At 42.4% G+C, this 27487-nt stretch overlaps 2 protein-coding genes across 5 annotated transcripts in view; both read left to right on the top strand.

The window, feature by feature from the left end:
• The first annotated feature begins 790 nt into the window (after positions 1–790).
• On the top strand, positions 791–23958 carry heatr5a (HEAT repeat containing 5a). The gene is given in 42 exon segments (XM_029461026.1): positions 791–927; positions 2975–3192; positions 3332–3543; positions 3713–3821; positions 4548–4697; positions 4880–5051; positions 5411–5571; positions 5653–5902; positions 6124–6279; positions 6407–6657; positions 7040–7151; positions 7307–7459; positions 7927–8026; positions 8125–8234; positions 8397–8566; positions 8651–8814; positions 9187–9292; positions 9692–9882; positions 11142–11301; positions 11447–11636; positions 11739–11908; positions 13136–13280; positions 13567–13749; positions 13835–14074; positions 14164–14342; positions 14747–14815; positions 14989–15168; positions 15655–15889; positions 16033–16137; positions 16256–16384; positions 16502–16629; positions 17004–17151; positions 17265–17438; positions 18079–18180; positions 18322–18405; positions 18631–18807; positions 19474–19619; positions 19792–19835; positions 19837–19900; positions 20350–20452; positions 20908–21061; positions 21323–23958. Coding segments are annotated over 41 exon segments (6150 nt in total). The 5' UTR covers positions 791–927; positions 2975–3066; the 3' UTR covers positions 21471–23958.
• Positions 23959–26027: 2069 nt separating this feature from the next.
• The window catches only part of hectd1 (HECT domain containing 1), a 32480-nt gene continuing 31020 nt past the window's right edge, over positions 26028–27487 (top strand). For 3 of the 4 annotated variants that reach the window (XM_029460129.1, XM_029460130.1, XM_029460128.1), the window contains exon 1: positions 26029–26248. The gene's annotated coding sequence lies outside the window, so the exon portion shown is untranslated. Of the gene's footprint in view, positions 26249–27487 lie in introns of all 4 variants that reach the window. The other variant, XM_029460131.1, reaches the window with a different exon arrangement.

The raw sequence follows: 27487 nt of genomic DNA, 5'->3' as shown, positions 1-27487 counted from the left end.
AGCGGGAGTAAGCATGACCGGAAGTGGGAATCCTAAACAATTAAAGCAAAGATGTTGTGAAATGTATTCGATATGTTTTACTAACACAATACTACATTTATCAGCTGAAAATAATATATGTTCTTCAAGAATACAGTGACAAAGAAAAGAAGGAATAAATATTTGCCCTATCCAATCCTACATAAAGTAGCATCTATCCATTCAATCACTTTTTTACATTAAATATTTAATTGGAATAACAATTTATGTGGATTTAGTGAAAGGTATATTGAGACTAGAACACATTTCTTACAGTATGCTGGCTTCAATCTAAAAGTGATGTGGATTAAAGCTGATGTAGCTAGATATGAAGAAGAAAAATTTGGATTTTCCCATTACAACTTGATTTTGTTGGGTAAACACTTAATTCATAGGTGTAAATATTTAAAGTTTAAGCCCCATTTCAACTAATGACAAATCAACTCAAGATATTTGCAAAATATTTAATGCATGACTGACAGAAACGCCCTAAAAAATATTTTTTATTGGACTTGTTTATGCTGCTTTGAGAGTACCTATCTGGTTCATGCAAAACGTTGTTTGAAGGTCTTTTTTTTCTTTAGTACTGTGTCAACACCAAATTACATTTTAATTATTGAAATATGCCAAACAAGTTTGTATTTGAGTCTTGTATAATAAAGTAATAAATCAAGAAAGAAAGAAAGAAAGAAATAATTGTGTTTTATTTTGAAAAAAGGTACCAGCATGTATTAGCTGTTGATTTCCGGTGACTTGACAGTTGGTTGGTTCAGTCAGTCGTGGGTCGGTTCAGCTGTTTGTACGGTGACATTAAGAGCATCAAAATAAACGGAAATAAACTCTCTAATCGTTTGTTTCTAAATCAACACTTTTCTGATCGGATTAACGACTTTTAACGGACAGTAACAGGTAAACAGTCCCATTTTATCTCGGTTTGTCTTTAAACTTTTGCTCGTTAGCTAACCCGGTTAGCCGCCCGATGCTAGCAGCGAAGCCTGTTATCTGCTGTTTGCTTTTTAAAACATTAATGAAGCTGTTTTATTGTTGTTTTCAGTGATGACAGAGACAGTTTGTGTTTTTATATAAGCTGCTGACACACTTTAGTCTACGTAGAACTAATTAGGGATATGTTACAGGCATTTTTATGAGTGTTAAATAGAAGACTGTTTACATTATTCTTGTTAATTAAAAGTGAATGTGACAGATATTTGGGGTCTGTAAACATCAGCTGAAAACCACATATATATATATATATACACACACACACACACACACACACACATATATATATATATATATATATATATATATATATATATATATATATATATATATATATATAAGTCATTTTAGCTGAAATGATGAGTCTGTTTTAGGGATGCACTTAAAAAATGTTCTCTCCTGATACTCCAGTACAAGTGCTCTCATTTTCTGTGTGTGTGTGTGTGTGTGTGTGTGTGTGTGTGTGTGTGTGTGTGTGTGTGTGTGTGTGTGGAGATGCTGTGGCACTGATTTGGATGCAACTGATTTTTATAATAATGGGGACAAAGAAACTTTAAATCTTTTGAAAAGTTTTTTTTTCGCAGTTTTTTATCATTTGAAACAGAATATTTTGGATATGTTGGACATTAGGGTTCGGCGACATGGCCAAAATCTTCTATCCTGATATAGTTAATTTCATATCTTGATAAGGATATATATAACAATATAGCAGGTTTCTGATAATTCAATAAATAAAGAGTCTTTGTTAAATAACCACATAATAAAGCCTGTTGTTGTGTGAATTAAATACATGGCAAATGAAAAGTACTGAGTATTTTCAGAAACCATTTCAAGGGAAGTTACACTGAATATGTTTACATGCATGCACACAAATACAGAGTTTTCAGATTAAGACAATAGTTTGATTTAACTGAGTTTGATCAGATCTATTATATGGTTATTATTATTATTATCATTTAAGACGACGTAAATGTGTATCACGATATCTCGATATATTATTTCATCACGATACGATTCCATTGAAAGACAATAAATAATTGTAAATTTATCGCCCTAATTTAGACTTTTGGGAAGCTGTGATGAATGTATCATTACTCGGCAGTTTTATTACTCTAGTCGTAGCAGAATAATGTCTATTGTTTTAAAATGAACAGGTTATTATTACAAATCCTATATTTAGCCTAAACGTACACACACACACACACACACACACACACACACACACACACACACACACACACTGCAGTGGGATGTGGGACGGTTTTTTCCTTCTGCAGTAAAGTGTTTTAAGCTGAGTGTGTTTTTCTGTTGACAGACGGTTATTTTTAGAGTCTTCCTGCGTCTTTGTGAACAGTGTGTTTTAATGGAGGAGACAGAGTTGTGTTGCTGAATAATTTATGAGCTGTCCTCTCTCAGATATTCTCCCAGCGTCTCTTCTTCCCCGTCCTGTTCCGGTCCGATCCGCTCTGTCAGCTCTCAATGGGACACAAAGACTCAACAGTTCGAGTCTCTCAGAGGAGCTAAAAGTTCTTTTAACAGGTTGTTTTGTTCGGCGTTTGTATTGCAGGTTGGGTTTTTCCCACAGAACAACGCATTAACGCTGGAGAAGTCTGGTTTCTGCTGCACATGAACGCAGCACAATATGGAAGAGATACTGAAGGCTTAAAGGGGCAATCCACAAAAAACTGTAAAAACTGATGTTGTGAAGTCCGAGAGATTTATTTATATCACGATGTGGCTGAAATTAGTCTATTCCCAAAGTACAGCAAAGTTGACATACAGTAGACGCAGCACACCATTAACATAGTGGCACCATCGTATACTGTATGTTGTACTGAGGGAAATGTAGGATGCTGTGTTTGTGGAGATTATTCAACTTCTGTCTCTTGTGAGTTACTGAATGTTATTTCTTGTTTTCTGTGTATTTATTCCTCCTTCTCTTTGTGTCTAACAGGATTTAGGAGAATGGCAGAGCAAGATAGAAGATTTCATCCTCACTGAGAGGAGAAGGAAAAGAGGACGAGGAAGTGCCGGTTGAGGTTCAGGATGGAGCGAGCGCACAGCCTTCTGCTGAACGAGGAGGCGTGCGGTCAGCTGGGTGAACATCAGAGGGTCGAGTTCATCTTTGAATGGCTGAACCACCTGAAGAAGCTCCTTTCTACCACTGAGCGGGTGAGAGCTGAGCGCGCTCTTCATCATTAATGATTCATTTCATTTATTGGATCTTCAGATTCAAAAAGCTCAAATGATTCTGAATCGTAAACCTAAATGTGTTGAATTATAAACTTCGCAATCTGTGTCTTCCCTCCAGGACGACATCAAACACAACCAGCGGCGTCTGATCGATCAGCTTTCGTGTGTTCTGATTGGCTCTCCCGGCCCGCCGACCCGCTGGCTGCTGGCCCACTGCTTGGCCCTGCTTTATCGCCTGGGAGACCCCATTGCTTCCAGCCTATTTGTGGACAGGTGCAATGACATCATCCGCAGCAAAGACGACTCTCCGTCGGGACTCCCGACCCGACTGTAAGTCAGGCTGCGTTCATGGCACATGGAAAAAAACGTTTATACTTTATACCACAGGGAAACTTTTGGAATTATAAATATCTGTCAAATGAAGCCAGTAACAGGAAGTACCTCGAAAAGTAATGGACAGATTTCCAGAATGATATATATTCATGTGTTTGTGTTTCAGGGCAGCCATTGCGTGTCTCGGTGCTCTGTTCGAGCAGCTCGGTCGGATGCTCGTCGGCTCCTTCAAAGACACTCTGAGCAACCTTCTGAAGGCCATGAAGAACGCTGAGGTTTGTCAGCTGCTCAGTTTGTGTTACTTTTAGAAATACAAACAAGTTTCACTTTTTACAATCAAGCGAGGAAGAAACGCCTGCACAGACTCCAAGCGACACATTTATTTATAGAACATTGTCCTCTAAAGATAAAAGGGAAATAATACAAACGTTTTAGTTTTAGTTTTTTATTTCAAAATATAATTGTGTTTTTAACTTTTTAGTTTATTTCAGTGTCTATTATATTTTATACAACTAAATCAGTTTAGGGTTGTTTAATTTTGGAATTGTTTCTAATTATAAAGCTTGTCTTTTTTTCCGCTCGTACTGTATCAACGCAGAGTTCTGCCTTCCGTACATTCTTTATTCTCCTAAATGAAGCTAAACTGCAGACGGCCTTTATATAACTCCTCTCTGTTCGACTCTTCCACTCGCAAGCTATCGTCAACACTTCATGCACAGATGTTAAAAGCCTTGCAGTGGCTTAAAGGACATAATCCCTCCCTTTCCTGCTGGGAATTAGGACATTATACTGAATTTACCATGTGAGACAATATAGTACAACCCCCCCGTGTTTGTATCAACGAAATCTGCTACCAATTTAATTACACAGCGATTACACAGAGTAATGAACTCCATTTTCAATGCAACATGTTTTAATGTTCATCAGTGAAATAAAAGCTCAACAGTCCTCATTGCAGTACAAATGTAAACACCGTGTGATTCCTCCTCTTCCTCTCTCAGTCTCAGGGTCGGTATGAGATCATGTTGAGTTTGGAGAAGATCCTGCAAGGTTTGGGTGTCTGCGCCGTGCCGTGTCATCGGGACGTCTACAAGGCGGCAAGAACGTGTCTGACGGACCGATCCATGGCGGTACGCTGCGCCGCTGCCAAGGTAACACCGATTGGCGTGAACCATCTCCTGACAGCTGATTGAGTTTGGAAAGGTCGTAAACACTTGAAACCAAGCTTCCAGGCAGTTTGTGTCAGTGAAAATGAAGCTGCGGAGACATAATCAATGACGGATAATTAATGTGGAGACAAGTGTTTCTTTAACTCTCTGCATCGTCCTGTCAGTGTTTGCTGGAGCTGCAGAGGGAGGCGGTGTTCCTGTGGACCAGCGAGCTGGAGAATGTGGCCACTCTGTGCTTCAGAGCTTTCGAAGGATCCAACTACAGCGTCCGAGTGTCGGTCGCCAAACTGCTGGGAACTCTGCTGGCTGCTGCTGTGGAGCCCAGACAGCCCAGTGGTACGGCCAGAGAGGAGCACCTCTGTACACTGAGAGAAAATGATCCAAAGATACACACAAACACACAAGATATAAAAGTTGTACATGGAAATATGATAAACTGAGATTAATGTAATACAAACCCAGCCATCACCAGCACACCAGCATCCTCGTCAGGTGTGAAAGTGCTCCGCTCTTTATGTTCTTAATCCTAAATACGCCATCGCACCTGATGAATGCTCAGAGTTCCTGAAAGGGAATATTATTTTCCACGTGCAGAGAAACTCGGGAGAGATGAACACACGTGAGGTGACGGATGGAGAACACACTGATATTTGAGCTTCTTTCTTTCTCTCTCTTTTTTCTCTCCTTCCGAGCAGCCCCCAGGCAGGGTGGGCGGGGTCGGAGCTCGCTGGAGGAAGTGATGGATTTGCTGTCGGGGGGGTTCCTGAGGGGCGGGGCGGGTTTCCTCAGAGCCAGCGGAGACATGCTGAAGGGGACGAGCTCCGTCAGCAAGGACATCCGCATCGGGGTCACACAGGTGGGTCGCCGTCTACGAGTGAATTCGGGAACTTGATTTAACGGATGAATTTACTTCATCACTCCTCCTCTTCCTCCTCAGGCCTGCGTTGTCTTCGTCTCCACCCTGGGCGGCTCCTGGTTGGAGGCAAACTTTCCTGCGTTCCTGTCCCTGCTGATGGAGTTGGTGTCCAACGGCAGGGCCACCCAGACGCCGGGAGACGCCGTGGTGACCCACCGCTGCATCTCCTTCATCCTGAGGAGCACCCTGGGGTCTCTCCTCGGGGAGAAGGCTCAGACCAACGCCGCCAAACAGCTGTGCCTCGCTGTGGCGGCGCAGAAACGAGCCATCGGTGAGCGGAGAGGGGGAAAGACTTTCCTCTATAGGTACACGACATACTGATTTAATGCGTCAAAATTAGAAGTAAGTGTAGTAAAAAGTGTGTGTGTGTGTGTGTGTGTGTGTGTGTGTGTGTGTGTGTGTGTGTGTGTGTGTGTGTGTGTGTGTGTGTGTGTGTGTGTGTGTGTGTGTGTGTGTGTGTGTGTGTGTGTGTGTGTGTGTGTGTGTGTGTAGATGCAGCTCTGACTGATGGGAACGTGGAGACCAGAGTCTCGTCTGCAGACGTCTCAGCCAGTCAGCACGTGTTGGTCTGCTGCCTGTTGGAACTGGGAGGACTCATACAGGGACTGGGATCCACAGCCGCCCCCCTCCTCACGGATAGCAGCACAGGTCGGACACACACACACACACACAATGGAGGATAAGTTACATACAACCCGCTTCAAAACATCCATAACATCTCTAACTCGTGGCTTCAGGAAGTTGAAGTGTTCTGATTTGTTTTCCCGTGCTTCAGCCCTCCTGGACACGGTGATCTCCGTCCTCCTCCACCCCGCCTCCTCCGCCTCCCTGGCCGCCGCCTGGTGTCTGCGCTGCGTTGCCACGGCGATGCCTTCCCAGTGTTCCTTGCTGCTGGATCGCTGCGGCGAGAGGCTGATGGCGATGAAGTCTTCCCCCGAAGCCGTGGCCGGGTACGGATCCGCTGTCGCTGCCCTGGTGGCTGCGGTGCAGCACTGCCCCCTGGGAATACCACACACCAAAGGCATGGTGGGTAAAATGCACTAACTACATAAATTAGTGTGCCACGTACCATGCTAACGTTAGCATTAATCCCCACGAGATAATGTAGTTCATAACCATATTATCCTGAAGGGAAACAAACATTATTTTAATGCAGTAATATTGTCAATAATAATAATAATTCATATCATTCTGAATATTTAAATGTTTTCACTCTCAATACAAAGCTGCACTTCTTTCACTTTTTAAAATCTGAAATTCTACGCCCTCATTGTCGTGTACATTCTTTCCCCGTGGTATCGAATATCAATGTTTTTCAAAGTATTGCATTGAAGTTAGAACTTCCAGTGTCGTGACAACATAATTATACAGGAGAGGTGAGTGTATTGACGTGCGCTCGTGTGTGCAGGTGGTGCTGGGTCTGGCTGAAGACCTGCTGCGTTCAGCCTCTCAGAACAGTCGGATCTCCCTGCAGAGGACTCAGGCCGGCTGGCTGCTCGTCTCCTCTCTCATCACCTTAGGTAAATCTCCTGAACACTGCGAACATTAGTGTCACTGTAATCAAAGAAACAGTGCAAATTAAATTTCGTTAATTTGTGTGTGTGTGTGTGTGTGTGTGTGTGTGTGTGTGTGTGTGTGTGTGTGTGTGTGTGTGTGTGTGTGTGTGTGTGTCCAGGCCCGGCGGTAGTAGAGCACCACCTGCCCCGTCTCCTCCTCCTGTGGCGGTGTGTGTTTCCTGCTTCACTCAGGGAGCAGGAGATGGAGCTGCGACGAGGGGACTACTTCACGTGGCAGGTTACGCTGGAGGGACGTGCTGGGGCGCTCTTCGGTCAGTCCCACACATCTGTCTCTTAGTTTGCAAACAGACAATGTAAACAAGTGTGACAATGTTGGCAACATTTTAAATACACAAGGATTATTAGCCAACAATATCCAACACCACAAAGACGCATATTTTTATTTTATATTATTTATTTTATATATGTTGTCTCAAAATTTTTAATTCTGCACTATTTTATGTGATTCTCGTTCTTTATTGCGTGATTTTCTTTTCATACATATTTAATGAGCATTGTTGGAGGGAGCCGTGATCACTGCTTCTGTAATTGTTCTATATGTGACAATAAATAAGTTGATGGCAGCAGCTTTAAGTCGTCATCGAGGACATCGTGTGTGGGCGTGATGATGTTTGCACAAGGGATCTCTGTGTTTAATCGTTTTAGAGCTGAGGTTAACTCCACTTGTAAACCAACAAACACAGGAACTTAAAACAACTTTGTTCTTGTGTCTGAGCAGCGATGAAGAACCTGCTGCTGCACTGCAGGGAGCTCGTCAACGATGACATCATGAGCCGTCTGCTCACGCCGTTGGCCTGCGCCGTGGCCCTGCTCACCAAGTCAGTCACACGAAATCTTTACACCTGTTATAGATCTGTTGTTCCACTGAAACCTTCTCATCTGTGTGTGTTACCTGTGTCTGCATGTGTGTGTCCAGGTTGCCTGCTCTCCTCAGGTCTTACAGCAGTTCAGTTCGCAGGTGGTCGCTCGTCTACAGACTGAGAGTCTACGAGCTGCTCGCTCTGCTGCCTCCACACACCTACCAAGGTAACAACGCGCCTCCATCACTCCTTCCTGCCTCGTTTCTGTCTTTGTTGCGTCCCGTTCTCCCTCTCTTCCACTTTATCGTCTCTCTTTCTTCTTCTTCTTCAGTATTTGTTCTGAAAGAGTTGAAACAAAGTGTTTCTCACTTCTCTCGTCCTCCTGCAGAGAGTTTTGGTTTAGTGATGAACCAGCTGGTGTCGGATCTGTCCGGTCAGGACAACCTGAACCAGCCGTGTTCAGAGCTCACCCTGCTGCCTCCCCTCTGTCACCGTGACGACCTGCCTCTGGTCGGCCCCGCCCTCCACAACACCGACCACAGATACATCGACGAGCAGGTGACGAGTGCCGCATGATGCTCACTGTACACCGCAGGGCTGAAGAACAGTGCGATGATTGAGCGTGTGTGCGTTTGTTTTCAGCTCCATGGCAGCAGTGTGGGAGGAGGCTCGCTGGACAACGACGCCTTCAGTCTGTGTGAGAAGAGCGATGAAGCTCCCGCTCCTCTTCCTCCTCCTGTCGCTCTGTCCGCCGCAGCCGTCCGCCTCTTTGGAGCGCTCTACCCCCACGTCATCTCCGCTCAGAGGTAACTCCCCCGATGTCAGCTGCTCAGGTTAACCAGTAGAGAGCAGGGAGTGTGCTTCAGTGCTGGTTCCATTCTTAATGCTGATATTTAACAGCAGGAAACTTCAACGGTTCCTTTTTTATCAATAATACTGTTCTGGCACATTAACGCCGTTTTGTTTTGGCCTGGGGATACTCCCACTTACACTTCTGCACGTACACTACACTACACCGCTATCAAACCGTCGCTAACTAAAACGTATTGTGTATGTATTATAATGTTTGCACACTCGTATTCTATCGTGCATTGTATTATACTTCATATTGCTTATATGTTGTACTTATTTGTTATCTCTTATTCGTGCCTTATTTATTCTTTGTCTGTCTTTCTCAGAGTGAAAATATTGGAGCAGTTCGTGGAAACGGTGAACCAGCTGAAGGGTCAACGCCAGCAGACGGTCCAGACACACGTCTGTGCTGCCCTCTGCAGTCTGCTCAAGGTACCACACCTGTCAGCATCAGGACCTCCGTTGTGTTGAGACCAAATGCGTAGCAAATATTTTGCGGCACGATGTCGTTATTTTGAGGGTTTAAGGAGCAGCTACAACGTTAGCATCGATCCGAACTCCACTCCGAAAGCAAACATCTTAGAAGTTGTTTGCTTGTCGTGTTGCGAACCGATCAAACATGAATTCAGACTTTTAAAAAAATGGGCATCATGATGTAGTTATTTCTGCACCAACACAGCATTACAGCACTCAGATGCACAGACAGATTGTGTTTTAATTGTAGCTGTGTGATTTTGCATCATCATGTCTGTTTAAAGCTGCATTCATCTATTTGTTGTCCACTTGGGGGCAGAAGAACTCAGCAAACCTAACCTGTGTCATTCTCCTCAGCACCAGGGTGGTCTTCGTGGCTCTCTGGGGCCGGACGAGGTGCGTTCCCCGGCGCTGTCCCTCCTGACGGGGGCGCTGGAGAGCGTCAGTCCTCTGCTGCGATGTCTGGCTGCTGAAGGTCTGGCCCGGCTGGTGCAGGTGGTCGGAGACCCCGGCTTCACCGTGTCCGTCTCCCTGCTCTGCTTCGACAGGTAGGTGGACGTTAACACACACCTTCATACACGTGTGTGTATATTGAAGATGCTGCAAGATGTCAGCATACTGTCACTGCAGGAGAGCATCTTTGGGTAATGCTCATTTACTAATGTGATCATTTACAGAAGCTACAGATAGTTGTTTAGTGGTTGGAGAAAGATGTTTGTTTTAGTATTTATTTGTATTTTTATATGTTTTGTTATATATATATATATATATATATATATATATATATATATATATATATATATATATATATATATATATATATATACATTTTGTTATGAAACAGATGCTGAAACAAGAAGTCTTCAAATTCTTTGTAATCTATTTCCAGTCCCTACGATCTAAAAGTAGCTCCAGTTGACACAAATCAGGTCCTGAACCAAAGACATTCATCACACAGACAGACGGCAACATAACAAATCAGAAATAGTCCAAACAACTTTAAATAACTGTGAGATCCAAATATAGCAATGTGTCTGACCATGAGAGTCATGATGCTGTGACGTAGTGCAGTGTGTCTTTATTGCATTTATTTTTTAATGTTTCTTTGCACAAAAGTAGTTTTCTGAGCATCCTGTGTTAAATATAAGCCAGGTGCAGTTAACAGGCCTTAATGCATTTATTTGGCTCATGTGGAGCACTTTGACTTGTGTCTGTGTTTAAAAAGTATTTTTCAAATAGACCTGCCACGTCCTGCTATTATTAAAACTGCTACTTCTCCAACCGCTGCTTCTGCTGCTGCTGCTTCTGATTCTGCTGCTACTTCTGCTGCTGCTGCTTCTGATTCTGCTGCTGCTTCTGCTGCTTCTGCTTCTGATTCTGCTGCTGCTGCTGCTTCTGCTGCTTCTGATTCTGATTCTGCTGCTACTTCTGCTGCTGCTGCTTCTGATTCTGCTGCTGCTTCTGCTGCTGCTGCTTCTGATTCTGCTGCTGCTTCTGCTGCTGCTTCTGCTGCTGCTGCTGCTTCTGCTGCTGCTGCTGCTGCTTCTGCTTCTGCTTCTGCTGCTGCTGCTTCTGTTGCTTCTGCTTCTGCTTCTGCTTCTGCTTCTGCTTCTGCTTCTGCTTCTGCTGCTTCTGCTGCTGCTGCTGCTTCTGCTTCTGCTGCTGCTTCTGCTGCTGCTTCTGCTTCTGCTGCTGCTTCTGCTGCTGCTTCTGCTGCTGCTTCTGCTGCTGCTTCTGCTGCTGCTTCTGCTGCTGTTGCTGCTGCTACTGCTGCTACTGTCACTAAACGTATGGATCATGATTTCAGGCTGAAGACAGCTCGGGACGCAGCGTCTCGCAGTGGCTACGCTCTGGCTCTTGGGGCGCTGTACCGCTACACCGGAGGAATCAGTTCACCTCAACACCTGTCCACCTGCCTGGGAGTGCTGTTCACCTTGAGCCAGGACAGCACCTCACCTGAGGTCCAGGTACGTCACATTTGTTAAATTGTTTCTAAAATTCACCAGAAACTTTTCCTTTAACCCTAAAACAAAGTCTTAACCCCCCTCACACAGCATTTTAAAGATGTGATGATTAGACACAATGTCCTCCCTGTGTGTCTGTTGGGTGCAGACCTGGTCTGTCCACAGTATGTCTCTGGTAATCGACCTGTCCGGGGGCTTGTACCGCGCCCACGCTGAGCCGTCCTTCACGCTGGTGCTGCGGCTGCTGCTGTCGGCACCACCCACCCACCCAGAGGTGCACCACAGCCTGGGCCGCTGCCTGCACGCCCTCATCACCTGCCTGGGCCCCGACCTGCAGGGTAATACGCACATCACACCTGAGGACAGACACAGAAGTGTGTGTGTTGTGTCTGTCAGGGGACGGTGCAGCAGGTGTGAATGATGTGTGTTGTGTCTGTCAGGTGAAGGTGCAGCAGTGTCCGGTCTGCGCTCCAGCTGTCTGGTGGGATGTGGAGTGATGCAGGACGGTCCGGACTCTCTGGTTCAGGCCAGAGCCATTTCCTGTCTGCAGCAGCTGCACATGTTCTCACCTCCACATGTCAACCTGGCCAGCCTCGTACCTGCACTGTGTGTGAGTACACCTGACTACACTTGAACTACACCTGCGTTCTATGCTCACATTCAAGATTCAAAGATTTATTTGTCACATATTCGCATGTTCAACATGTAAGAGCGGGGGCGGTATGCTCTACGGCAGAGGTTCTCAATTGTTTTTCAGCAAAGGTGTGTGAAAGAACAACACCAGAGACGCATGTATTAGAAATACATTATACATTTATTTAAACAAATTGCACCATATCACCACAGAATACCCATAAAACTTTGCATCAACATCAACAACTGCTTAAAGGTTAATGTGCAATAATAGTAATTAGAATTGTCATTCTGAGTTTAACACGTTTATTGTGAGCAGACAGTAAACCGATGTGTGTTTTGTGTCCTGCAGGAGATCTTGTTGGATTATTCTATGTTGGTAGGTTCTCTCGAAAGGCCTGAAGCTGCTGTTTGTCTCACTTTGTTCTTTTTCAGCTTCTTTCTCCATCAACACTTTTCTTTTGGAAAACAGTTGTGTCACTTAAATATTCTTTTAACATCCGTTAATTATGAAACACGTCACGCGGTTTTCAGCTTTTTAACATCTTGCTTTGTTTTGATACCATATTAACTCACTGTTGTTGCTTTTTCTGTTGCAATTTACTTTCACGCAGTTTACGTTGCAGACTGACGGCTAACTTAATAACACAACTTTACCCACAGTATTGCTTTAACATCCTCCATGCTCGCTGTTTTAATCTCCTACAGTGAAACTGCTCAGTGTTTCCTCTAGAAAGAGCTCAACAAATGTATCTTAAAGAGTCATCCTATGAATTTGATAAATGAATCTTAAATAATTACTCAATTTACCATCATGTGATCAGCTTTTTTTTAACAAACTATTCTGGGAATCGATTTATTGTTTAGTTTTTTAAGCAAAAAATGTCAAATATCTTTTTAGTTGTGAGAATATGTTTGTGTTTTTTCTTTCGGACAAAAGAAGCAACTTGAAGACGCCACTTTGGGCTTTGGAAACTTGTAATATTAATAATTTGAGAAAATAATAATTTGAGAAAACTAGTGATCAGTAATTAAAAATATTTATTCATCGAAGGTTTAGTTTCTGAGTCTGGAGGAAACACTGCGTGTAGCTGCATGTGTCCTCTGATGAACCTTAAACCTGCTCACAGAACAACTGTGTGTGTGTGGTGTGTGTGGTGTGTGTGGTGTGTGTGTGTGTGTGTGTGTGTGTGTGTGTGTCCAGGCCCACTTGTGCAGTTCGTACCTGTGTCTGCGTCGGGCGGTGGTGGCGTGTCTGCGGCAGCTCGTCCAGCGGGAGGCTGTGGAGGTTTCTGAACACGCCGTGACTCTCGTCAAAGAGCTGCCCAGACGAGACAACACACAGCTTGGTCAGTCTTGTCTCTGCAGGAGCTGCAGTTTATTATAATATATGATTTTAAAGATCCAGACATTTTTGAATACATACTTTCAAAGTCTCAACATTGGTTACAGGAGGGACAGTAAAATAACTTTCTTTTCTTTTCATGTATTACATATTTTCAGCACATTCAGTTTGAGACACAGTGATTTATTTCATTGTATTTCCTGTTTATTACACATATTTCTTTCCCATCATTCAGAACAGACGCACATCTCTCCATACACTGACATCCTAACACCCCCCTGTCTCTGCAGACGTCACCATAAAGGAGGTGGGTCTGGAAGGAGCTCTGTTCACTCTGTTGGACCGGGAGTCAGATCCAGGTCTGAGGAGAGACATCCAGGAGACTCTGGTGCACATGATGGCATCCAGCGCAACCAGCGGGAAACTGGGACACTGGCTCAAACTCTGCAAGGACGTCCTGTCTGCAACCACCGGTAATAAACACAAACAATAAAAGCTACTAAGTGGACCTTGAGTTTTCAGGGTCAGGAGTTAACTTTCACGCCGATTCCCCTTCAGACTGTCGGGCTCCGGTTGAGGCGCAGCAGGAGGACGAGGAGGGGGACACCGGCAGAGACGACGACTCCTCTGCTTTCAAGGCTCAGTCAGAGTCCAGCGGCCCGTTCACGGCCCTGCGGTGGGCCACACGCCGCTTCGCCATGGAGTGTGTGTGTCGCATCATAGCTCAGTGTGAGACTGCAGACCCGGCGCACTTTGACATGGCTCTGGCTCAGGAGCGACGCCTGCACAAGTCCACCGGTAAGAAAAACGATAGTGGCCTTGTTCACACTTTGTCTGTGTGTGAGGGCTCTGCAGACTTCCGTGACCCCTCACCTGTCTCCCCACAGACTTCCTGGTGCTCCATCTTGGCGACCTGGTCCGCATGGCATTCATGGCGGCGACAGACCACAGCGACCAGCTGCGGCTGGCGGGTCTCCAGACCCTGCTGGTGATCATCAGACGCTTCTCAGCCATCCCCGAACCGGAGTTTCCCGGTCATGTGATCCTGGAGCAGTACCAGGCTAACGTAAGGACCACTGATCAAACTCATGACCATTTCTAACTCTTGTGCCTCACTAGGGACGTTTTTGGATTTTTATGTTTAATTTATTTATTTTTTACTTCATTTTGGCCGAGTTCATGCATATGGCACACATTTCGGAAAGGGTGTGAGTTTTTACTTTGGAACTTCAACCTCAACTCCTATAATAATAATAATAATAATAATAATAATAATAATAATAATAATAATAATAATAATAATAAAGTATGTATTCAAAATGCAGACACTCTTAAGGACAAAATTTTTCCCATTTAAACCAATTAAAACTACATTTTTCATCCCATGGTCACTACAGCATAAAATTATTCAATCTTTGTAAGGGTAAATAATGTGCATCCTTTTTTATTTCATTGTATGTGTGTGTGCAGGTTGGAGCTGCTCTCAGACCAGCCTTCACTGCTGACGCTCCACCTGACGTCACCGCCAAGGCCTGCCAGGTGATCAATCATCAATAATCATCTTAATAAATGTAAATGTTTCCGTGAGGCTGCTCAGTCAGTCCAGGTAAAAAAAAAAGCCTCATCTGGACTCCTGTGAGAGACATTACAGAGTTTAGAGCACCACGTTATGTAATCCGCTGTGACCTTTAACCCCGTCCTGTCCTCTGCAGGTATGCAGCGCCTGGATTGCCAGCGGTGTCGTCAGTGACCTGCGTGACCTGCGGCGAGTCCATCAGCTCCTGGCCTCCTCATTGGCTAAAGTCCAGGTGGGCAGGGACACGTCCAGCCAGCTGTACAATGAAGCCACCGCTACCATGGAAACACTGGCTGTCCTGAAGGCCTGGGCCGAGGTGGGTGTTCAATGGTTCCACTGTTTATTTATTATTCTGGAATAAAGTCTTAAAAGTCATTTATATTCAACAAATACTTTTCCAAAAATAAATATATAATTAAATCAAATACAAAATGAAAAAGATAAAATAAATGTGTGTATATTACTAAATAAAAGAGACATAAAATAAATCTGAGAATAGGAACATAAATTTTAATTAATTATTTCAGAGAAATCAGTATATACTGTACATCCTTGGTGTTTATTTTGACTTTTGACTTTATTTTGACTATTTTGTCAAACTCGTTAGCATACAATAAATAAAAAATATATTTTTATGCAGTGACTGTGGCCCCTTCAATCTTTCTCTACAAGTGTTCCCTATTGTTGTCTTGTGAGCACAAGATAATGTCCAGATAATAACTTGTGCATGTGAGCCTATAAAAATGTGTCTTCACTAGATAAAAAACTACTGAGCTAAACTCTCTCTCTGTCTTTCTCTCAGGTTTACATCGTGGCCGTTCAGAGGAGCAGACAGAAGGAAAACCCCGATAGGGCATCAGATTTGTTAGTCTCCCCGCTGGCCAATGACAGCTCAGGTTCTGAGTCGGGAGGTGCGGGCCTCCTGACGTTGGTCCAATCAGATCTGTCGACACTGAGCCGCCTGTGGTTGGCAGCGCTGCAGGACTACGCCCTGCTGACCCTCCCACAGGACTACGCATCACAGCTACCTGAGACAGGTAGGAGAAAGAGACGAGGATCATGGCCGACTGACTGCAGTTCACTTAACGGCCACCGGTGTTATAATAAAAAGTATTTTCTGAAAATTCCACTCAGTATCTTTTAAAGTTAATTTGAGTTTGTCCTCATCTTTGTCCTCCAGGAGGTTCTTTCTATACAGCAGAGACGGTGAACCAAGCCAGAGCTCATTACTCCTCCTCCTGGGCGCCCATCCTCCACGCCACCTCCCTCTGGCTCCATAGCACCGGTCAGTGCTCCTCCTCCTCTCTCTTCCCCCCTACTCACTCCTCAATGCTCTTCTATTAGATGTAAGGAGTAAAGACGTAGACAGGTGTTAAACAGCCATATGCAACTGTGTGTTGCAGGTTTTGTGATGTCAGACGACACACCTGCCTACCTGTCCCGTCCAGCCACGCCCACCTCCATGGGGCAAACAGGGGGCGGAGCCAAGAGTCCAGAGGACATCAACGCCGACCGACTGCATCTCATACTGGGTAGGGAACTGGTTTTATTACAAAACCCAGCAGACATTTAAGGACTAAAAAGTGAATTTATTTAATTAAATTGTGTTTTTTCTGCATTGAGTTTGGTTGTGTTGGTCCTGTATTCAGGGGTCAGTGTTGAGTTCCTGTGTTCTCCGCACTCGGAGGACCAGATGGAGAACATCACTTCCTGTCTGCTAGCTCTGCAGGCGCTGCTGGACGTCTCATGGCCCCGAGCTAAGATTGGAACCGACCAGGTGAGACACAGATGGACCTGAATCCAGACCAGAGTTAAGACCTGATTCTAGGCCAGATTCCAGATCATAATCCAGGCTAAATACTAGACCAAAAAGAGTTGATCCAGGCCAGATTTTATACTAAATTTCAGCTCAGAATCAGGGCAAAGACTCATCCAGACCAGATCTGAAGGCCTCTTTTGACTTCAGCATGGTCGCTAATTTGGTGCTTGTATTTCTTATTTTCATGAAGTATGAGTTACAGACCGGCTCGACTGACACTGTCTGTCTATCTGTCTATCTGCCTCTCTCTCTCTCTCTGTCTGTCTGCCTGTCTCTCTCTCTCTCTCTCTGTCTGTCTGCCTGTCTCTCTCTCTCTCTCTCTCTGTCTGCAGGCTCTGAGTGTAGAGCTGCTCAGCGTCCTCCACAGGCTGATGGTGACCAGAGAGTCGGTGTCCGTTCAGCTCGCCGTGTTGGATTTACTACGACAGATCGTGACGGCCGCTCAGGAACACGTCAGTGAGAAACGCCACAGCGCTGAGGGTGAAAACACACTGTTAGACACACTGTTAGACACACTGTTAGACACACTGTTAGACACACTGTTAGACACACTGTGACGCACCTAAACGTTGTGAAAAAACTTTATTCCTCAGTGGATGACGGCGCAGCGGAGAAAGAGACGCTGCCAGAATTCGGCGAGGGACGGGACACCGGTGGTTTGATTCCCGGGCGCTCCCTGGTGTTTGGAGCACTCGAGCTGTGCCTCTGTGTGCTGGTCCGGAAACTTCCACAGCTCAGCCCCAAACTGGCGGGAACCAGTCCAACTGGTACGAGGGGGGAGAAGGAGAGGAGAAATGATGGGGTGGTACAGAGAAGGTTAGAGGAGGAGAGTGTGAGGAAGAGGAGGAAACCCTAAAAAGATGGAGGTAGCAGTAATAGTAATAATACATATAAAATAAATGTGTATAGCACCTTTCTACATAATTACAAAGTGCTTCACAACAGCAAAATAAAAAAAGAATACATTTAAATATAAAGCATTATTAGGAACATAAAAGTAATAATAAACTTAAAGTATACCATAAGATATTAAAATAAAACTAAAGAACTGATTATTAGATATACACAGCAAGGTATTAATTAGGTAAAAGTGTAGTTAGTTGACTGTAAGTCGTTCTGTCTGCTAAATGTAATGTTGATGATATAAACATGAGGAAGAGGAGAAAAGATGTAAGAGCCTGGAGGAGAGATGAATCTGAGGTTCTTGTGTTAGACTCGTTGTGGTGACAAAACACATTTAGAAATTGACTGTAAATCAATGCAGTTTTTTAAGCAAACATATCATTACTCTACACAAGTACCAGTTTCTCAGTTGTGGGAATATAATTGTGTTTTTTACTGTTGGACAAAAGAAGCAACTTGAAGACGTCAGCTTTGGGAACTTTACATTTTTTATTTGCAGTTCAGGTCCTGGAGGTTCTGTGTGGAGTTTGACTGACAGCGACTGTCGGCTGGTGGCGTCCGCTCTGTGTGTCCTGTCTGAGCTGCCGTCGGTCTGCTCCCCCGAAGGTGAGAGCAACAAAAGCCTTTACATGCTAATGCTAACATGTTAACAATAATGTTAGTTTAGCATTAGTTTACTGATTAAACTGTGTTTGTGTTATCGGACTCTCTGATTGATTGACTTGATGGTTGTCTGTCCTCCTGCAGGCAGCGTGTCCATCCTCCCCACCGTCCTCTACCTGCTGCTGGGAGTCCTCAGAGAGCTGGTGCACCAGCCCAGCACACACCCTGGTAATACACACACACACACACACACACACACACACACACACACACACCATTAAAGTTAGACAAGCAGTCCACTGACAGCAGCAAACTCTCCAGGAGGAGCTACTTTGTCAGAGATACAACTTGTATCTTTGTGCAGCACAGCTAACCTCATGTTGGTTTAATAGTAATTTGCTGACCATGATTTTGTTCTGTAGACACGTCAGCGCTCTGTCTATTTTCCCCCAGGTGCCCCGGTGGCAGGCTCAGTGGGCAGGGCCGGTCTGGGCACGGTGGTCCAGGCGGCTCTTCAGGCTCTGAAGTCCGTTGTGACGTCTCCGATGAGCCGACAGGAGAAGAGTCGAGGAGCCTGGAACCTGCTGCTGAGATCAGCTCTGAACACACTGCTGGGACTCTGGGACGCTGGTACACTACACACTTTAATAACAAATGCAATATTATTTTAATCATTTATTCATTTCGATCAGTGGTCTTCACTATTTTTTACGCGAGAGCCACATTGAGAGGACAAAGTCAATAGGAGCCACTTTTACCGCAAAGTATAAAAAGCTACATCCAGTCTGTTTATTAATCTGTCATCCCACCCAGAACATACAATATGCAATGCAGCCAACCAATGCATTCAATAAAACCCTCTTGAAACCAGAGCGGGTCTGTTTGCACATTAAGCACGAAGGGTTCGAATCGTGGAGGACAAATAAAAACTCCTCTATCCTCTACTCGTCTTGTACGGCTCGTACCTTTCTTTTATAACGGGAGCAGCTGTTGTCTGTCCACAAACCACATCTCCAGCATCTTCCTCTCGATTTGCGGTGGTTTGATGCTCCAAAGACAAATCTTAATGTTCCTCGTTTGTCTTAGTTTCTGTCCAACTGGTGTGCAACCATTTTACGTCTGTAGAAACACACGCTAACTAGCACTAGGGAAGAGATAAGAGAAATGTTGACACGACACAGGCCGATAAAAGTTAGTAAATGTCAGTTTAGATCCGATAGAAATGTAAAGTACAACCAAGCGTTGAATAAAAATGTGCCTGAATTCAGTGTTTTGATTAGTTGTGTGTATTTTCAGGAGACTCGGTCGTGGATCAGGTCAGCCTGCTCACAGCTCTGACCATCTTCCTGCTGTCTGCTGGTCCCGACGTCTGCACAGTCGAGCCGCTGCACGCACTCTGTCTGCAGCGCTTCACGGCCAGCATGGATGCCAAAGACCCGCTGGTCAGTACAGTGAGAGACGATCGTGATTTTCTGTTTCCTGAGTTAATAGTTTATCTATGAAGAAAGATAAAAAAATAAAGATAAATAAATAGAAGGTAGTTCAGGATGTGAGGACGACGTAATATCTTCTTAAAGAAAGTTTCTGATAAGTGGTGTGTACTCCCTTCTGCAGGTTGTGAGTCGATGTTATCAGCTGTTAACGTCGGTGTTTCAGGCTCAAGCCCGGCGTGGCCGTCCCGTACATCCAGGCGCTCGGACCGCAGCTGGTTCGATTCCTCCAGGTACTGAACTGAAGTCTGGTGTCATCTGTGTGTTCATGTTTCATCATGTTTGTATTTGACTCATGGTTCAGTGTAAGTCACAGAAGCGTATCCTCCTGTGTGACAATAAAGATCTGAACCTAACTTGTCGACAGAAAATCAGTGTGAGATGTTAGATTCATGAGGAAATATTTTTTGCAGCAAGAGGTCATATCTTAAATAGTGCAGTAAAAGTTCAGTCTCGAGGAAAGACGTGGCTTATTTTTGGAAATGGAAAATAATAATCAATACAAAAGTCAAAAATATGAAATGGATGATGACAAGAGGCAAACAATTGGACGAATCTGAATATTTTCATGATCTTATTTTGAAAAGAAACTCTTCAGATGCGTCTGGTCAGCTGCTGTTTGATCAGATAGATACATGTATTGATCAGATGATATAGTTATTATTGTCTGATGCCTCCTCAGAAGGTGGAGAGGAGTCGTCCTCAGAGTCCAGAGGAGCTGCTGGGAGTCCTGGAGGGAATCCGAGCCATGGAGGCTCTGGTCCAGGCTGCAGACGAGTCACAGCGTGAGTCCAGCACAGAACATGCAGTACAACAAAGTACAACAAGATCTATAAAGAGTTAAAGCATCTAAAATGAACTTTCTTTTTTTGGATGGTTTTGGTGGCCTCTGTGGACAAAAGCAGTCGTATCTTGAGCACGTACTACTCACTGCCAAACGTTGCCTGCGAAAATCTAAACATGAGCTCTTCCGGTCTGCGTGCCATAAATAGTTTTGTCTGATTTTGCAGGGAATCGGACCCGGTGGCGAGCATTAAGAATAATTTAATATAAATATTCAATCTTCTCAGTGATGGTCTTGTTTGCTTATGTAGGTCATACAGAGTAACCTGTTTTTAACCACTTAGAAACTCCTTTAATGCACCATATTCATGAGCTTTGAGTGTGAGTGAGTCCAGGCATCATTACCTGTTGTACATACAAAGAGCTACAAAGAGACACGATGTTTTCTGACCTGCAGGTCCTCAGCTGGTGGCCATCTTATTGCCGCTCCTCATCTCTTTCCTCCTGGATGAAAACGCTCTGGGCTCGGCCCCCGCAGCATCCCGCTCTCTCCATGAGGGGGCGCTCAAGGACCTAATGCGCCTTGGCCCGCAGCACTCAGCTGTGTTCAGGTAACAGATGCTACACAGTTCAAGTGAAGTCGGTAAAGTTGATGACAAACACGTAAAGTTTCTTAGTTTTCTGTAGATTGTTAGCGCTGCCGTCTTCTCTCAGTTTCATATCATGTGATACACAACAACAACTAAACTCACAGCTAATATGCACTGTGGCTTTGTTTTGATATGTTTCCATCTATAATTATAGAAGCATATAAATGAGTAATTAATAAAAGACAGTTCAGGATTGATGAAATGTATTTTTCGCTCCCTCAGGTCTCTCATTGCGTCGTCTCCTCACCTGAAGTCTCGTCTGGAAGCCGCCGTCAAGGGAAACCAGGAGAGTCTGAACGCGAAAGCGAGCAGCGCTAACCCCGCCGCCAAGTCCTCCCCCAGTATCACGCTCAAAACCAACTTCCTGTGAGACAACTCGCCACGACGCCGCAGGATGGAAGTTCCATTATCCCGTCACAAACGCACAGTGCTGCGTTCACTGTCCCCTCAGGACAAACTTTGCTCTTGTTGTCTGAGAATCTGAATCGGTAAGATGAAGAATGTAATTCAACACGCCGCCATGTTGGAGGAATGACAGCTGACAGATATTATGACATTAATCATCGTTTAATGTTCGACAATCTTTGATTCTGACTCCAACATGAGGCACGAGACACATGTCGATACAGCGCTGCATGTCACTAGATCACATATCACTGTTATTGATCGTCGTATTATCAATCGGTCAGAGTTATTCTGTCAATAATCACTCATATCAGTCATCAATAATAATAACTGTATTTATGTAGCACCTTTAAGAACAGAGTTTACAAAGTGCTTTGACAGACAAAGCAAAATCAGGATATTCACAAAACAATATAACAACCCCAAAGCCAGACAAAGTTCATTCTAAATAAAAAGAATAAAAAGACGATAAAAGCAGAAAAACGACATCACATAAAATAAGATCTATAAAAAGGGGTTTTAAGAATTGATTTAACAGAAAAGGTTGTTCCAAAGCCGAGGGGTTCTGATGGGGAAAAGCACGGTCATCTTTAGTTTAAGCCTCGGACTTTGAAACAGCTGGAAGGTCCCGTCTGAGGGATCAACATTTCTGCTCTGTAGCCAGACCCAGAGGAGCTTTAACAGTGAGTCAGTAACATCTTAAAAATCTATTCTAAATCTAACATGGAGACAATGGAGAGAGGCCAGGATTGGGGGGGGGGGTGATGTCGTCTATTAAAACTAGTAAGAAGCCTGTAATCTGTTTTAAATTGAATTCACATGATGAATATGAAACATTTACAGACTTTATGCAGAAATCTGTTATATTCTGGTTTGTCTGTGTTTTAAGAATCCACTTAAATCATGAAGGGAAAAGTTCAATTATGAAAACCACTCCTTGTGTTTTCACACACACACACACACACACACACACACACACACACACACACACACACACACACACTCTTTAATGTAAATTGAAGGATAAACTAATAATAATATGTAACTGAATAAGGGATACGGGGAATTATTTAGGAAAAAGTCCGAATTCTGAGATTAAAGTTGGAATTTTTTAGAAATGCCAGATTTATGAGTTTAAATAATTCATATTTTTATTAACCTGATTCTGGATTAATTGCTGTCCACATCTCTGATTAATGGACCACATGTTTCTTTCATTGTTTCAATGTTTCAGCAATTTTTCAAAACCCACTTTTGCAAATGTTTGTTCTTTTTATACTCAAAGAGATTAAGTCGAAGCATTCTTTGGAACCTGGAACATTTAATCTCATTTATAGATTCTCCAAGTTACACAACATGATCATATTTTATTAATAAATCTAATTTATCGAGCACTTTTCAAAATCCACGTCACAAAGTGCTTCACAAAGGCAGAAAAAATATAAACAAAAAATTCCTAAATGATCGAGTTAAAAAGAAAAAATATAAAAACTATTCTGAGTATTTCTTTTATAATCTAATATATAACAATACTTAAATAACATGGTGTCATGAAAGGCCACCAGATGGCAGTATGACATTATAGGTTTTCTCCAAAACAACACATTCTCCCAGGTTTTAAAAAAAGAATCTCAGAGTTTTGACTTTTCTAATAAAGGATACGTGCACGGTGTCACTAGTGGGTGACAGTGAGTTTGACCAATCACAGATGAGCATCTCAAAGTCAGTTGAGGCTCTCTCTGATACCTAGACTCCACCTGCCTGGCACTACAAGGGGGTACAATGAAACAAACACTGTGTTGTTTGATCAGGTCTGTCAATGAAAGGGAGGCTTTTATTTCTCTATGTTTCTCTATGTATGTTAGAAGGAAAACAATTTGAAGTTGGCGTTAGAATAAACTTCTTTTCCTGTATCACTAACAATAAGGTCTTGTGTTGACCCTCGGATGGCTGAATGAATGAATGTCAATAACAGAGAAGAGCTCAGAGAATGATTTTTTTTTAATGTCGTCTTACAAATCACATAAAAACACAACCTGAAGACTCTCTGATTGTTATTAATCATATGGTGGCCTGTAAGGGACAATTTAATGATCAGCACTTTAGTTTAAAAACACTACAACGTCATAATATCAACGGCGTCGTGTTTTATCAGTTTGAAGAATGTACGTCTGTTTGGTTTTAAAAGACTTTTACTGTCTAAATGTGAATGTTCATATCAAAGAAAAGATTAAAACATTTCTAACATGATTTCCTTTGAAACCTCAGTCACAATAAAACACTAAAGATGTCACACACACTCACAGACACAGACTGTATGGGTGTGTGTTTAAATGTGTGTGTGTGCTCACCTGGCCGACTGCTCTGTGAACTGTACAGGTGTGACCTGAATGAATGGTTAACATGTTGTTTTCTAACGTTAGCGAGTGAATAAAAACATGTTTATCTTCTAATTCAGAGTCCAGTTTCTTTATTTGTCTTCAGTTTGTTAACTGAACGAACACTGATGATGTGTGATGAGATGATAAATATTTATTAATGTCATTAATCATGTGCCATACAGCAATAGTTAGATACATATACATAAGTATAATACCACCGACGACAACAACAAACAGCCACAGAACACTTTAATATTACTACAGATTCAGTCAGTTGGGATGAGACAAATGGTAGAAAAATACAGAAAATGTTATTTCAACTGTTAAATACAACTGTGCATTGTCTAGAAATCACAATTAAATAATTACTGAACATTAGATATGACGTTATGGCTGCTAATAATCTCTCTTGAAATAAATAATGTCCCACATTGTTCTCTGTGTCCGTTTAGAGAAAAAACATACTGACCACTTTCAAAGCATAATTTTAGTTTTTAAGACAAATTTCCTTTCAACAAGACAGTGCTTTCCATTAATTTCGGTATATATACAAATGCAATGAAGTAAGAAGTCCACTATTTTCTCTTTTTAGTGTAACAAAAAATAGAAATACTTAATTGTTGTGATAAAAATCAAGAGTTTATGTGTTTAATTCATCTAAAATGATAATAATTAAGAACTTAAGATAAGATAAACTTTATTTATCTTGAGGGGCATTGTTGTTGTGCAGCAGTTGCAGTACAAAGTAGGAAATACTGCAAATAAAACAAAATGCAAACAATAAAGATTATCAGGAAGGTGCAAAAACAAAATGTACACAATGCCAGTAATGTAAACTGGTTAAGTAATAGTGGGTTAAGGTATATATATATATCTTCTCAGCTGTTTGTTTATCTGTGTGGTTATTATTATCAGTTGTGAAACACTTTTTCTTTGAACAGAAACAAACACGTTGCAGCGCCCCCTGACGTCTGCTTCGTCACTTCAAGATGCTGCCTTCATGAACTGTCGGAATCCCCACAATAATCAAGATGAATCGTGATTAAGTAGTTTTTTTGTAATCCAAATAAAATGGAGGCTGTTTCTTGGGCTGAAAAAATGTAGCCCAAATGTGTATCCTACCATATCAAAAATGATCTTGTAGTTTTGTACTACTGTCCCCATATTATATATAGTTGACTTATTTGTATCCTTTAAATTAAATTTTTGTTGAACAATACAACATAAAATGTAATCCTATGTATACTAACTAATATAATATATATATATATATATATATATATATATATATATATATATATATATATATATATATATATATATATATATATATATTAAGAGGATATAAGAAAATAATACAGGAAAGGAGAAGACAAATGAATATGGTGCCAGCCTGCCCTCCAATCAGAATTTATTCTCCTTCAGAGTCAGGAAACGGGCAGGAAACATCACTGCAGACCATCACACCCTGGACACAACATGTTTCTGCTTCTCCCCTCTGGGAGGCAATACATATCACTGTACGCCAACACAACCAGACACAAAAAGCAGTTTCTTAATAATAATAATAATAATAATAATAATAAGCTTTATTTGTATAGCACCTTAATGCAGGCTCACTGTGATGAACACTTAGCATCAGTCATAAACTGTCAATAACCATATAGCGACAACACATCCACTGCTCCCATTATCGATTATAATTTTACAGTTTTTAATGCACCAATTTTTTTATTTGTACACACTGTCATTATAAATCCTACACGCCATATATACAGTATATATATATATATATATATATATATATATATATATATATATATATATATATATATATATATATATATATATATATATATATATAAATAAATACATGCACATTCTGTAAATAATCACCCAGTGCATGTTTATCAATTCAATATTTATTTTAGATTGTATTTGGATACATATATCACATATAAGGAATTTGCTTTGGTGTATTGGTGCATAAATATAGAAAATAGAACAACATACAGAACATTGAGAGAGATGAAAATAAATCAAATGAGTGTTAACATGCTTGGCCAATAAAGCTAATTCTGATATGTAAAAATAATAGATGTTTTGGTGTTTCGTATTTCCGAGCTGAGGAGCAGCTCCTGAAGGCGGCTGCAGCAGTCGGCTCAGCTCTCCATTTCAGTCCGCGGTGTGTTTATCGGCTCGCCGTCACTCTGACCTTTTTTACACCAGTTCTGAAGATATGGGAACGCCTTGATTAAACCCCAGGCATTGGTGATATATACAGCTCTTCATCTATCAGTTGGACCTAGGAAATCCTAAGTCATATACCGCTGCTGAGCGTCTCAGACACGAAAAAAACACGGTGAGTGGATCATCCCGCAGGTGAATACGAGCCCGGGCCGGTGTCGCTCGTGGTTGGTGTCCGCGGCTGCGCTGCGGCCTCTCGGCTCTCCCGGAACTCGAGCCCCGCGGCTCACGTTTGGAGTCCGAGGCCCCGGAGACAGTTAGCTTAAGAAATGATATTTAACGTTTATGATACACAAACCGTGGGGACATGTGTGTTGTAGTGGTATAGTGGTATGTTTCCTGTTGGTTATAAATACGGGTTTATCACAAAAAAACCGAAATCTCTGCTGTTACTTCAGCTAACGTTTAGATTAGCTAGCGTGGTGCTAGCCGGTAACATTTGCCGGGTTTCGTTCTTGTAAATGTATTTCTACTGGATAACAAACAAACGTATAACTTCGTATAACACGGTTGGGTTCATGTTTATATGTTTAGGATATTTTCTGGGAGTTACATTTTGTTTTAGTGGCCTGACAACATCGCAGTTGCTAATTAGCTAATGAAGCTAACAGCTAGCTTAATGCTTAGAAACTGGCAGCAACTATAAAACCATTACTGTGTACATGACTGTACAGCTCTCTACAAGGCTTAACGTTGACCGTAACACATCCCTGCTATATCCTCTTATGTTTTGTGTCTGATGAAATAATTAGGCTCCTTGTGTCCCGGATAGATGATGAAATTTAAGGTCACTCAGCTAGCTTTGTTAGATATGGCTGGACCATGTAATTTCCCCTGTTTACTCCTGTGGCCGAGTTGCTGACATTGTGCAAGTTTGAAGTCACAAACAAAGGAGGTTTGTTCAAGTGGGGCAGGGGAGTTGGTATGGAAACATATAGTCACGACTATCAGAAGACTGTGTTTTAGTTGTTATACAGTGCTGGAAGAAGTACTCACAATTTAGAAATACTCTGCTACAAGTAAGTCATGAATTCAAAATGTTACTTAAAATGCCATCGAAATATTCAACAAGTAAAATAAGTCATTATGCGGACTGACCCATTTTAGAATAACATACATGCTAATATTTGATTATAATTACTGATGCATGAATGTGTTTATCATTGTAATGTAGCAGCTGGTAAATGTGGATCTCATTTGAATTACTATATATATACTGCTGGGTATTTAAACCTATAATAAAAATAATAATAATAATATATAACCATTTATCAGTTGATTTGTATTGTGTGTTAATAATATAATCTATTATAATTATTATAATTTAGTAACTAAAGTTGTCGAATAAATGTAG

The sequence above is a fragment of the Cottoperca gobio genome, chromosome 22 (assembly GCF_900634415.1).
Source record: "Cottoperca gobio chromosome 22, fCotGob3.1, whole genome shotgun sequence".
NCBI classification, from domain to species: Eukaryota; Metazoa; Chordata; class Actinopteri; order Perciformes; family Bovichtidae; genus Cottoperca; species Cottoperca gobio.
The sequence above is the reverse complement of the archived record's forward strand: the minus strand, read 5'-3'. Positions and strand labels throughout refer to the sequence as shown.